The sequence below is a fragment of the Condylostylus longicornis genome, unplaced genomic scaffold (genome assembly GCF_029603195.1).
Source record: "Condylostylus longicornis isolate FDR11 unplaced genomic scaffold, ASM2960319v2 ptg000702l, whole genome shotgun sequence".
Classification (NCBI taxonomy): Eukaryota; Metazoa; Arthropoda; class Insecta; order Diptera; family Dolichopodidae; genus Condylostylus; species Condylostylus longicornis.
In genome coordinates this window covers 6704-18781 of record NW_026578649.1, presented here as the reverse complement: position 1 = coordinate 18781, position 12078 = coordinate 6704, and the positions used below count along the sequence as shown (strand labels likewise).

The window sequence follows — 12078 nt, the reverse complement described above, 5'->3', positions numbered from 1 at the left end:
ACTCTCTGTATCAGTTTTTTAACTTTTCTCTCTGCTGTCGTTCAATCATGTCAGTATGTTGCTGTTAACTGTGATAAATTGAAAAGATATTATCACCATCATCACCATTGTTCATCGTTTTTCATCGTTTCTGCCCTCTCGCAGTCGACATCTCCGCACTCTTGGTTTACTTTGCAAATTCGTTTGGGACACATTTTGCCTGGCGTCCATCGGAGTCGGCGCTTTACACGTGCCGATTGATGGGAAAGAACCCGGCACGATGCAGAAATGGGGGACCCGACTGCATCTGGAATCCTTTTCAAAAAATGTGTGCAATTGATGCAATCGCTTATGTAGGGCTTGTTGCTACACGAACAAGCTGCGCGTAGTTGACGCTTCTTGAACACTTCACGTTTCTTCAGGCGATGAGATTTCGCGATAGTCTGAATCTCGCGTCTTCTGGACGAACAGTGGCTTCTACGATTGTTTCAATGGTTGTCGTTTGGACTTCTATCCTCTTGGTTGCGACACGGGGCGTATCTACGATTCTCTATTCTGGTAGGAAGCAACTCTTTATTCAAAATCTCATTTGTTTTCCAGTTGCTGTATGGACGCTTTCCGCGGCCGTCATTCTTCTTCTCTTTCTTTTTTCGTTTGGTTCCACGTTGCCTGGAGCAACGTATGCGATGGGATATCTTTTCGGTAGGAGCGCGATTTCTGTTCTATCAGCTGTCTTTCATCTCAGAGGCGTTTCGTCGCGGTTTTCTTGATTTTTGGAATCCCTATATGTGGAGCTTCGCTATCGTGCAAGCACTCTCTTCAACTTCCGTTGCAACGACACTCCTTATTGGTTTAGCATCGCATAACAAGTCAGTTTGATTCCCCAGCAACGTCTCTGATGCTCCTTGCAGACCAAGACAGTCTGTTTATGCAGCTGCTACTTTAGCTTTTAATCTTGATTTTCTAATCTCTTTCATGGCTGGGTGGGTTCTTCAATGTCTGGAGGAGTTCATTTCTTCTGTAGTCTTGCAGTTTTTCCTTTTCTGGGTTACATCCGAATTGAGTCAACGTCATTCGGACTGCTAACAATCACAAAGTCACCTGAGTATATGTCATGGGGCGTAATCCCGCTGGCCCTGTCGCACCTTCCCGGATCCCCGGTGAGTCTCTCGACATGAAGGCTTCTTCTTTCCATCGTGATTGAGACATTCTGGCCATCAGGTTTCTGTTTTCTATTTTTTTGCAACATTAGTCCTCGTTTCCACAAACGCTTCTTTTTCTCAAATTGCTGTCGTCACTGAAGACATAATGGTTGGTGTAGCGGTCTGGATGGCTGCTCTGAACACACACCTTTGGCTCTCATGGAGACAACTCCATTCATTGAATATTTTACATTTTTCTCAGAGTACTCGTTGGATCGGAAGTCGATTTTCAAAAATCAACGTCGTTGTCGTTCTTGTCTTTATCGGAATCGGTATCACAGTCAGCCATTTGATTCCTGTTATTGATCGCTATTGGTGGTTCTTCTCTTATACTCACTCTCAAATGGCTGTTCCTGTCATCGTCCTCATTCTTTGTATCGTGGTGAGTGATCAGTCAACTTGTATATGAAGTGACTGATTCTGCAGTTCACATCCCTCGTTGTTCAGGCTGGATGGCTGGATGGAATCGAGATCCAATCAAAGTCTGTTGGCAGAGCGAGCGTTCTCTCCCTTCTCGTTTCCTTCCTTCTAATTCTTGTTCTAGCGACAATGATCCACACACACGAGAAATTTTCAACCTCCTCCCTTCGCCTACTCAGCGTATCTTTCTTCTTGTTGGCGTTGGGATCGTTGGGTGTTCACTCTCAATCTCTCTAGCGTGGCTTTGGAGATGGAAGCAGTGCAGATGGACAACAAATCGAGAAACCAAGATGGAATGCTTCAAAGTGAGCCCCGTAGATTTACTTTGTCACATGCGCATCTCGGCAGAACGCTTCTTGGGTGGTTGCTTCTTGGAAACGTTCAAATCCTGAGAGCAGACATTAACGACATCACAATAGGAGCTCCTCCTTTCACACACTCTTTACAAGCCGGTCAACCCGCCCCGACACCCGCAGAGATTGAGGAAGATATGATCAGAAAAGGTGACGAATGGTCCTCTCTTGCTCCGACGTGATCTCTGTGCTTAATGATTTATAATAATCTGTTTTATTGCAGCTCATTATGGCCAAGGGCTTCTTCTGCCTCGGGTCTCAAAGTATTCCGCCTCGATGGGCGTTTCTAATCAAATATTTTGTACCGACTGCATCCGTCTTTGCGCTTATTCTTCAAATTCGTCACGTTCAAGGCCGATCACCAGGCGATCCAAATCACGGAACAATCGGTTTGGCGGGATGGTGCGAGATCCAACAGATCGAGTCGTTTTTGAGAAAGCGTGTAAGTGAACTGATTTAATAAAATGAGAAGATGTTGTTATCCCAGATATTGGATGTGCCATCTTCATTATTGGATTTACTGCGTTTTTCTGGATTTTTCCCGGAGTGAGTTGAACAAATTCGTGCCAATAATTATCTTTGTATGCCAGTGCCTATCGAGCATCTTGCCTAAAGTAAGGGTGACCCATCGGCGTGAATGGAAAGGCTCTTATGAAAGACCCGTTAAGCGATGGGTACTTGACACCCTGGGAGTGACAACCGCTGAGCTTAACCGTCCGAAGTGGAATATCGGAAGAGGGGACTCTGTTCTCAGTGAGAGAAAGCATCGTAGAAGGAAATCTTCATGTTCTCTCTCTCGGGCTGATATGAGATTTCATCTTGAAACGAATCGATGCAAAGTCGTAACAGATATCAACGATGGTGACTCTGACTGGTCGGAACGAAAAGGAAGTCAAAACAGCGAGGGGAGAGAATTCGACAAGACTCATCAGAGTCAGAAGTTGGGACTCAAGAATGGAAAAGAAAGTAATGGACAACTGTTAGCCTTGTATTTTGTGATTAAGTGTTCCGTCGTCTCTTGTATCAAAACTTCTTCCAATAGCTTCACCCTACTGCTCCGGATCGCACACTTTCCGACATCGAAGGCGCCGCCCGGTCTCCTTCTCGTCCCAACGTTCCTAATAATCCGAAAAAATCTTTCCAGACGCAAAATCTGGTATCAGGTTCGTCATGGACCAAAAAACCTCCCCCCACGAACGTCCTGCACACGACAGCAAGTCTTCTATACGATTCTTTCTTCTCTCCCTTGCTGTTCTTATTGCAATCGTTTTCACTCAATTTCGAGGCTTGGGACTTACTTCAACGCCACTTCTTCACCGCTCAACGAATGGCGGGTGTTTTCAGAGGGTCGGACGAAAGACTTTCTCAGCAATCTCGAGCGTTTGGGTCCAAAACTTCTCGGCACAGGATCGAATGAAGTTGGAGGTCCCGCGCTTCTGATCGCCGAAGTTCTGAAATGTCCGACGACACCTGAAGACGATAATGAATGGGAACTCATTAGCGGTTTGTCCACGCCGTACTCAATCTTCGAGGATAAGAGACAACCATTCAGTAATGCAACAGACCATCACGGATGTATCTGTCCCAACAACTTGAATGTGGAAGTCCCAAGACACTCCCGTTGTCTGCCTTGGATGATTTACGCACTCGATTCATTCGTTTGCTTCCGTTTTGTCTTCCTGAATTTGTGATCAACACTGCTGGAGAAAACTTCGAATGGGTGAAAGTTGTGCGTCACTCGTTGGGAATAGAGACGCGAGGTTGTCAGACAATGGAAGAATGGTCTTCTGCTGAGTTGTTTGTCCGTTATATTGAAGTGACGTACGCAGTCGAGTTCCTTCAAGTGATCTTTCGTCACTTCAAGTGAATCTTTCGTCATCCGCGGATTCTTGGTCAATTGCGTCTCTTGGCTGCAAATACCCTGGCAACGGATTACAGTTTTGATTGGGTTCTTAAAAATCACTTGTGTACGGATCACCTCGCTCTTCATGAGTGTTCTAGGGGAGTCCATTCACGACAAATATTCAACATTGAGAGATTCGCAATACGCCAACAAAATTCTGCTTCACTAACTTTCATTGATGTATCGCTCTCACATCAATATTCCGGCAACTTCGCACTAGCGATTCCAAAGGGAGGCCATTTTTTCAACGTCTACCAGAACCTCACAACTCTTGCTGTTCGGTTGCTTCCTCTCAACTTAATTTTGCGTCAGGATCGCAAAATTGCGGGCATTACGAAGAATTTCGTTGAACTGAGGAACAATTTGCTCGAGACTCTTCAGGGCCATGAGATCAATCCCGCTAGACCCGTTCAAAAGCCCATCGAGCACTCGTTACCCTTCCCTGCTCCAATCGTTTCTGACTTCCGACACCATCCCCCCCCCTTCTCTGATTTTGGCATCTCACTTTGATTCCGCAGTTTCTTCGCCTGGAGCTTCTGATGCTGGATCAGGAATCGCAATCGCGCTTGAAGTCTTCAGAAATGTGTTGCATCGTAGGCGATCTGTTTCCCTTCTTCGGATAAACTTCCTCAATTTGCAGGAAAACAATTTCGTCTTCGTCGACCTCTTATGTTGGTTTTCAATGGTGATGCACTCAAGTCATTCCCACTCAGATCTTCATTTTTAGGTGGAGAAGAAAATATTCTTCCAGCAATTCATGGATTCATTTTACATCATCCTTGGATCAATGAAGCGACAGAAGTTTTTAATCTCGAATCCGCAGGGTGAGAAATTCAACTCACCACCATTTATTTGCTTCTTCAGGAGTTGGGGAAACGAATATCTCCTTCGAACGGGCCACCACAGCGAACATCTCGTTAAACTTTACAAAAAGGTTGTTCTCTCTCAACCACTCACTGCTAGTTCTCTCGCTCATGAGGCATTTGAAGCTGGAATTGTTCCAGGACTCACGGATTTCCAGTGAGATTGCGATCAATCGCTTGCGTCACTTTCTGGCTTCTAGATTCTTTCGTGATTTGGCAAATCTGGAAGGGTTTGATTTCGCTTTTGGGACAGGTGGCTATTATTATCACACTCCTCAAGACCAAATGAGGAACATCCAGGCTGGAAGCATTCAGCATTACGGCGTGAGTGTCGGGCATTTACGAAATCCTCAATCTCGTTTCAACAGAATACGGTGTCAGCATTGACATTCGCAGTATTGGGGGAATCTTCAGACCCCGCTACTGCAAATCTGACTGCAAAGCAAATTCGAGCGCAACGCAAGAAGATGCCTGAGATGCGGGATGGTTTCCTCGTCATTTTGGGACGTCTGATGATTATCACCCCAGCAGCTATTCTTCACTCTCGGAGCCTTCTATTAGCTTCTCTCGTTCTTCTTGTGGTTCTGTACAGAAGGCAACAACGAAGCGGAGGCCTCCCCTTTATCGTTCAGATGCTGCACCTCGCCGTCACAACAGCTGTAGCAGCTGCCTGCAATGCTGCACTAGCGTGTAAGGAAATCTCTACCAACTTTAATTTGACAACGTTTTTTTCGCTTCATTTTCTTTGTTTTAGATGCGCTTCATTTTCTTGGCTGGGACATGACATGGTTTTCGGAACCTGGATTCGTTCCCCTTCTGTTCTCTCCGTTACCAATTATCGTTATTTTTGAATCAATGAATTTCGTAGCCAAGTGAGCAGGACCGACGATTTCGTTTGTGCCCTCTGATTTCTCCTTCAGATATTTCGATAAAAATGAGGACCCTGATGTTGCGGCATGGAAATTAGAATCTGGTTGTTTTTTATTCACTAATTTTTTTTTGGATCGGGCTCTTTGTTGTCTTTTCAATATTGCGTAAGTCCCAATAGCTTGTTTGTAATCAACAATGTTCTTCTTATCAAAGGGTCTCGAATCGCCTGCATTCCATTGTTCCAATTTGCTGGTCCCCTGCTCGGGAGAATCGTTGGGACACTCCTTCAAGTTTTCCTTCACCGTCCCAAATCTTCAAGAATCGTTGTGATTTCAGCGCTCGTCGGCCATTTCATTGCCCTCTTGATCACATCGCAAACTTACGTGGCTCTTATCGACCACCTCGTCCCAGTTTTTGGTAAGTGAACCTTCAACCTTCTTCAAAACATAACAACATTTCAGGTCGCGTGGCCCCCCCTGAGGTTCCAGATGTCTTGCTTTCAGCATTCACCGTCCTCTTCATCGTCTTGCAGGCTTCTTTTGTCTTCTTTTGCTCCTTCTCCAGGATTGTCTTCGATAGACAGGCATTTCACTTCACCCGTGGCTTGCTCTTGTGCTTCTATTTGCCCCTTTGCCTGTCCTTCGTTCTCTCTCACTCGCCCTTCACACTCAAGACTCCTCAGCGTTTGGACGCCATTCACTTTATTACAAGATCTTACGGTCTTCAAGGCGAAGTGCTTCGTGCAGAATCTGGCTTAACGTTACAAGCAAGTGACGCTCTTGATATCTCGCCCTCTCTGCTCAACCGATTCGAAGATGTTCTTCGCTCGGAGTGGCGAGTCCCCAATTCATGGAGCTTCTCATGAAAACTCATTCCATCAGACCCACACTTCTCTCAACAGAACTGGAAACTTCAAACGGTTTGATGTTCAACGAGATCTCCTCCATGAATTCTTCCGGTACGAATTCACGATTGGAGATTCTTTCGATGCGTTCCTTTCCCCAGATACCCTCAAGGCGCCGTGATCAGAAAATTCGCTTCTCCACGTATCCACGTTTTCCCAGATCTCGCTCCTCCCTTTTTCGATCCCAACGCCAATGATCTTCTTTTATCAGACACTCCAATAAAGGCAGACCCTTCCTGGCAAGTCACTCAGCCTTTTTTTCTCCATCCCGATGGTCCCCCTGAAGTATTCATCGCGTCATCAACCACCGCAACTACGCTGGAGAGTCGAAAACAATTCTGATGGGACGCGAAGGATTCATCTGAGAGCTTTCGTTTCTCAAAGAGGGATAATCACTATTCCAGCGAAAGTGAGTTATTCCTTCGATGATATAAGATCTATCAATGTTTCTTAGCAACATATCACACGGTGGTCTTTGACTCCCGAGTTAATCCTGCCGAGAGAAGAGTGCGATTGTTATGGGGGCATTTTCGGCGGTAGGGTCACCCGTCAATTTTTGATTTGAATTTCATTTTTCCAATCAGCTGGAGTGGCCTCTCCAATGGGTTTTGAGTTCTGGGTCGATGTTGCAAAAACCCAAGAAACTCCATTCACAATAGGAATCTCAGCAAACTATTTCGATGTCACCACCCCCACCCCTGAAGAAGGTTCTGTTATTCGAGAAGGAGTTGGAGGAAGAAGGTGTTTTTTCTCTCGACGACAACATCGATTGGCGAATTCGGTTATTGGCGGATTCCTATTGCATCACATCAGTCGACAGCTCATTCCTCAGCAGATCGTCCACATGAAGAGCTTTGAGACTCCCAACAATTTTTGTTAATTTTTTACTGAATAAGTTGAGCTTCCTGTTTGTTGAATGAGTAGATTCTAAATTTTTTCAGATTCTGTGGCACGAACAAGAGTCGATACTGGATTGGCGTTTTTGAAAGGGCCAATGCACCCTGAATCAACGACGTTCGTTTATTCAAATACAGCTCTCAATCGCAGAGGATATCGAACTATTCAAAGATCATGATGAAACAAGGTTTCTGATGACTGTCAGATCCACGTCAGATCCCATGAGGTTTGATTTCTGGAAAACTTCTTCCCATGGAGCCAACAACGTATGACTGGTCATTACCCGTTTACTAAGTGGAATCTTGAAGATAGACAATTCGTCTCTTTCTATTGACTAGACATCCCTTTAGAATTATTTTTTGTGGGGCATCTCTAATTCTGAATTATCAATGAAATGGCAGCCCCAACCGCACCCCTAAAAAATTCCATGGACGTGAAAGCTTGCACCACAATGATTGACGTCAACAAGTTCAGCAGGCTTTCTGGGCGTGAGATAACAACAGCTACAACGGGTTTGACCGGGCAGACGCCAGGGAGCTGGCTCCATACCTCAGGACTCCAGACTTCAGGATTTCAGACTTCAAGACTCCACAGTGCAAAACCGCATCCTCTAATTCGCTCAATGAACGGTAGGAATCATTTAATTCCGTTATTCAGATGCGCTTTATTTGCAGATGTCAAGGTCCTTCACGAAGACCCTTCCTCAGTCAGTCCATTATTTTTCCAAGCTCTGCTCACGTCTTTCTGCAGTGGCTTCTCTCAGCGGACACACGCGACGCTTCTTCCCAAAGGTCTCCGAAATTGCCTCATCGGGAATCGATGGCGCTGCCAGAGAAAAATCGGAAGTGGTTCATTCGGCGACACTTATATTGGTAAGATTGCTGAGTCATTGTTTGATGATGGGTGTTGTGTTGTCAGCTGTAGATGTAGATACGAATGCAAAGGTGGCGATTAAAGCGGTAAGTCAGAATATATCGCTTCTGATTCAATATGTGTGTCTCAGGAATCGGTTAGGGCGAAATTTCCTCAGGTCCTTCATGAAGCCAAAATCCTCGGACAGATGCAAGGACACAGTGAGTAAAGGCGTGTTTACTGTTCACTCCTTTGATTCTCAGCTGGATTTTCCTCGCCTCTATTACTTTGGAGTCCATTCAGCGGAATATAATATTCTTGTCATGGAGCTATTGGGACCAACACTTGATCAATTGTTTTCATATTGGGGGAAGGGACCTGTTCAGTTTCCTTATGTTACCTCCGTTGGAGTTCAGATCATCAATCGATTGGAGGCTCTTCATAAACAAGGATATATTCATCGTGATGTGAAACCAGACAATTTTTTAATCGGGTTGGAGTCAGAAACGACGAAAGTGAGCGAGTTATGAGATTCCGTTTTATGATTGTTCATTTCAGATTTTCATCATTGATTTTTGGGCTTTCCAAGCGCTACTGTGATGCAAAGACGGGCGCGCACATTCCATACGCTGAAAAAAGATCTCTTACAGGAACGGCGCGCTATGCATCTCTTAATGCTCATAAAGGAGTGGAGCCATCACGTCGGGATGATTTAATATCTGCTGCTTACACACTCATCTACTTCGCGTCTGGTAAGGGCGAGTCATCGTGTTTTTGTTTTGACTGTTTTGTCGCTAGGGTTACGATTGCCATGGCAAGGGCTCAAGGCAGCAACAAAAGAGGAAAAATATGCTGCAATCACCAAAAAGAAGTCATCCACTCCTATTGATACGCTTTGTTCGGGGCTTCCAGGTAAGATAAGATTTTTCGTTTTGTGGCTCAGTATGTGTTTCAGATGGTTTCAAACTGGTTCTCAAGTATTGCAGCAGCCTCAGTTTTGATCAAGACCCGAATTACGATTTGCTTCGAACTCTTCTGGATAACACAAACGTGAGAAAGCTTTCAGTAACGCGATATCAGAAGTTCCTATTCAGGGAGGAAGTGGAGTGTTAGCAGCGCCAAAAAGGTTCATGTCCCGAGATTGGGACACGACACTTAACAAGGAATCAAGGCCAGTTCCCGCTCCAACAGGCGAAGACGCTAGGAGGTAAGTCTTTCCCCGAACCGTCGTTCATCGATGGCCTCCTGCTTCTCCTAATTCAGGAATCGGGCAGAGCGTCAGTCCAAAAAGGCACTGGGAATCTTTTGTTTGACTTGCGTAAGTCGGAAAAATCTGGTTCTCTCGTTGTAGCTTCTGTTTTCAGGTTCGTCAGGAGAGCCTCTAGCGTTCATCCACCACAATCAGTTTTTTGATTTCAATCTGTTTAGTTCTTTCACTTTATTTCAATCAAGACACGGGTGCTTTGATTGCAATCGTTATAAAATTGCACGTGCAAATTAAACTTACGGGAGACACGAACAGAAACTCAAAAAGTAGTTAGTTACCACAAGTGACTATAAAAAAAATTGCCTATCCCGATGGGTAATTCGTTCTGAGTTCTCCCCACAGCCTGAGAGTTTACACTCGAAATCAGTAGCCACTGATTGTGTTGATCTATGGTCTTACTTGAATCAACGTTCCTAGAGTTTCTGCCTCAAGTCTCTTCAAACCAGAAATGAACTCATCTAGCGACAAAAATTCTCTTCTTCTGAAGAATCACAGAATTTGTGACTTGGGCCAATAAGTTTTTCAAATACCTGGATTGTCCCATAAATTCGATAAAGTGGAGGATTTGATTTGGATTCCAGTCTCTCTGCAAATGAAACTAGGAAGCAGCATGAGAGTCTGATTGCTTGTCGTATGGATTTGTAAATTTGCATTGGTTTTAAAAGATCTAGTTCTGATGACTTACTGCTTTCAATAGCGCTTGTAATAGCTGCGTATCAACAGATTCAATTGCTACTGGATCAAACTTGTACTTGTTAATCAGAAGAGTCTAAAAATACAATAAATTGATTCGGAATCCAATTATTAGAATTTCTTACTCGAGCTGTCGATTCATCGAGCGGTTCACTCGTCAATTGCTTCGCTATCGAAATAATAACAAAAAATTCTTCTCTATCGATTCCTCCGTTTTGATCGATGTCGAAAGTTTGGAACCATTTCTAGAAAAAGAGAAATCGGCAGGCTGCACACAATGCCTCATGCGCCTACAATACATTCCTCTTCTTTTTCAATGTTGAGCCCTTGGCGGGTAAGGAACGCAAAAAGTTGAGGCAAGTTGATCTGCCCGTCCTCATCGTCGTCCATTTCCCTCCATATCGCGTCATTCTGCTCTTTCACGTGGGGTGGGACACCCATAGCCCTGAAAACAAATTGTGGTTACTGTGGGTATTCATTGATTGCAAGAGAACATCATCTATTGACGGGTGTGCCTACTTTGTCGCCAAAATTCGTAAAAATTCTTCTCCCCCAGTATTGATTTCATAAAGAGTTGCTTCGATTCGTAGCGCATCGATGAATCGAGCAATTCTCCTAATCATTTGCGCACGTTGCAATTCCCAGACTTCGGATAAAACTTTCTCCTTCACCATGCCGCACGTCGTCGTTACCAGAACTGAATTCCAGAGAACATGCAGCGAGACTGTTGCCGAAACCGCAACGAGGAACCAAAAAACGAAGAAAGGCCAATACCTGACACGCCAAAGTCGGGACAGAAGAAAATCGTGTGCCATACCCTCCGTCTCCGAACCAAGCTGGCCATTGCGAGTTGATCGTGAAGAGAACTTGCCCCACAGTACACAGAGAAATGAAAACAGCCGCTTGATAGAGAAATTCGAGGGCTAAGGGGACCGCCACGCCAAAGCCAAAACAGGGATTCGTGCTTATTGGGATAACGTGTTTGTAGAACAGACGAATCCAGGGATAACAGCAAATTGTATTTTGATTAACCTGAAGGTCTCGAATTGGACGATGAGATTTGGGACAAACTTACGGTGTATTGTCGATAGATGGGGCCAACATCGTGGAGCTCTTCCAAATTCATTGGGGAGTCAAATAAACTGTGTCGGTAGCGAAAAGATAGATACCCCCATTTTATCGCGAGGAAGAAGTTGACGCTTAATTGTGATAAGCTGAGAACAACAGGAGGACACGCTGAATGGAATCCTCTTGTTGTCAGCTTAACTTACGCGGAATGAAAGAAAAGCGAAAATCCCAATCGGAATTGTTGTCAAAATTAATGAAACGGCAACCATTTGCATTCGTCGAAAATGGGTGAACGGACTGAACAACAACAAGAAGTCATCGGCAATAAGACAATCAGATCGTGACTTACTGAAGCACGAAGACAGTAAAAAAACCAAATAGCAGTAAAGTATTACGGGGGCGGACAATTTTCGTCATTGCTTTGATGAGAGATGATCGGAAATATTCCATGAAATTGAAAAATTCGGGATCAAGGCCTGGAACTGCCATAATTCCAACTTTATCAGCGAACTCAAACCTGCAATTTCACAGATGATGAACAAAATCAAAGATCTGATTCTTACCGAAGACATGCGTAGTTGACTTCCTCTGCAGTGGGATTCAAATCAAGAATTGCATCAAGTGACAACCGATCAGTCTAAAGAGACAGAGGAATCTGGTTAGTTCTAAATTTACCAGACATACGTTTTCGAGCCAGTGAGTGAATCGCCATGCGAAGAAAGCCAATAGAAGCACGAAGGAGAGGTAGGCAGCCAGGAAAAATTGAGTTCTCTGAATCATTTTACCAAACGCTTGCTGAAGCACAGC

General features: G+C 44.6%; 1 protein-coding gene across 1 annotated transcript; it reads left to right on the top strand.

Moving 5' to 3' along the window:
• Positions 1-8290: 8290 nt before the first annotated feature.
• Positions 8291-10269, top strand: LOC129617975 (casein kinase I-like). The gene is made up of 6 exons (XM_055532941.1): positions 8291-8350; positions 8507-8758; positions 8833-8995; positions 9042-9155; positions 9303-9450; positions 10176-10269. The coding sequence occupies exons 1-6, from the start codon at positions 8291-8293 to the stop codon at positions 10267-10269; spliced, it is 831 nt and encodes a 276-aa protein (XP_055388916.1).
• The last annotated feature ends 1809 nt before the right edge of the window (positions 10270-12078 follow it).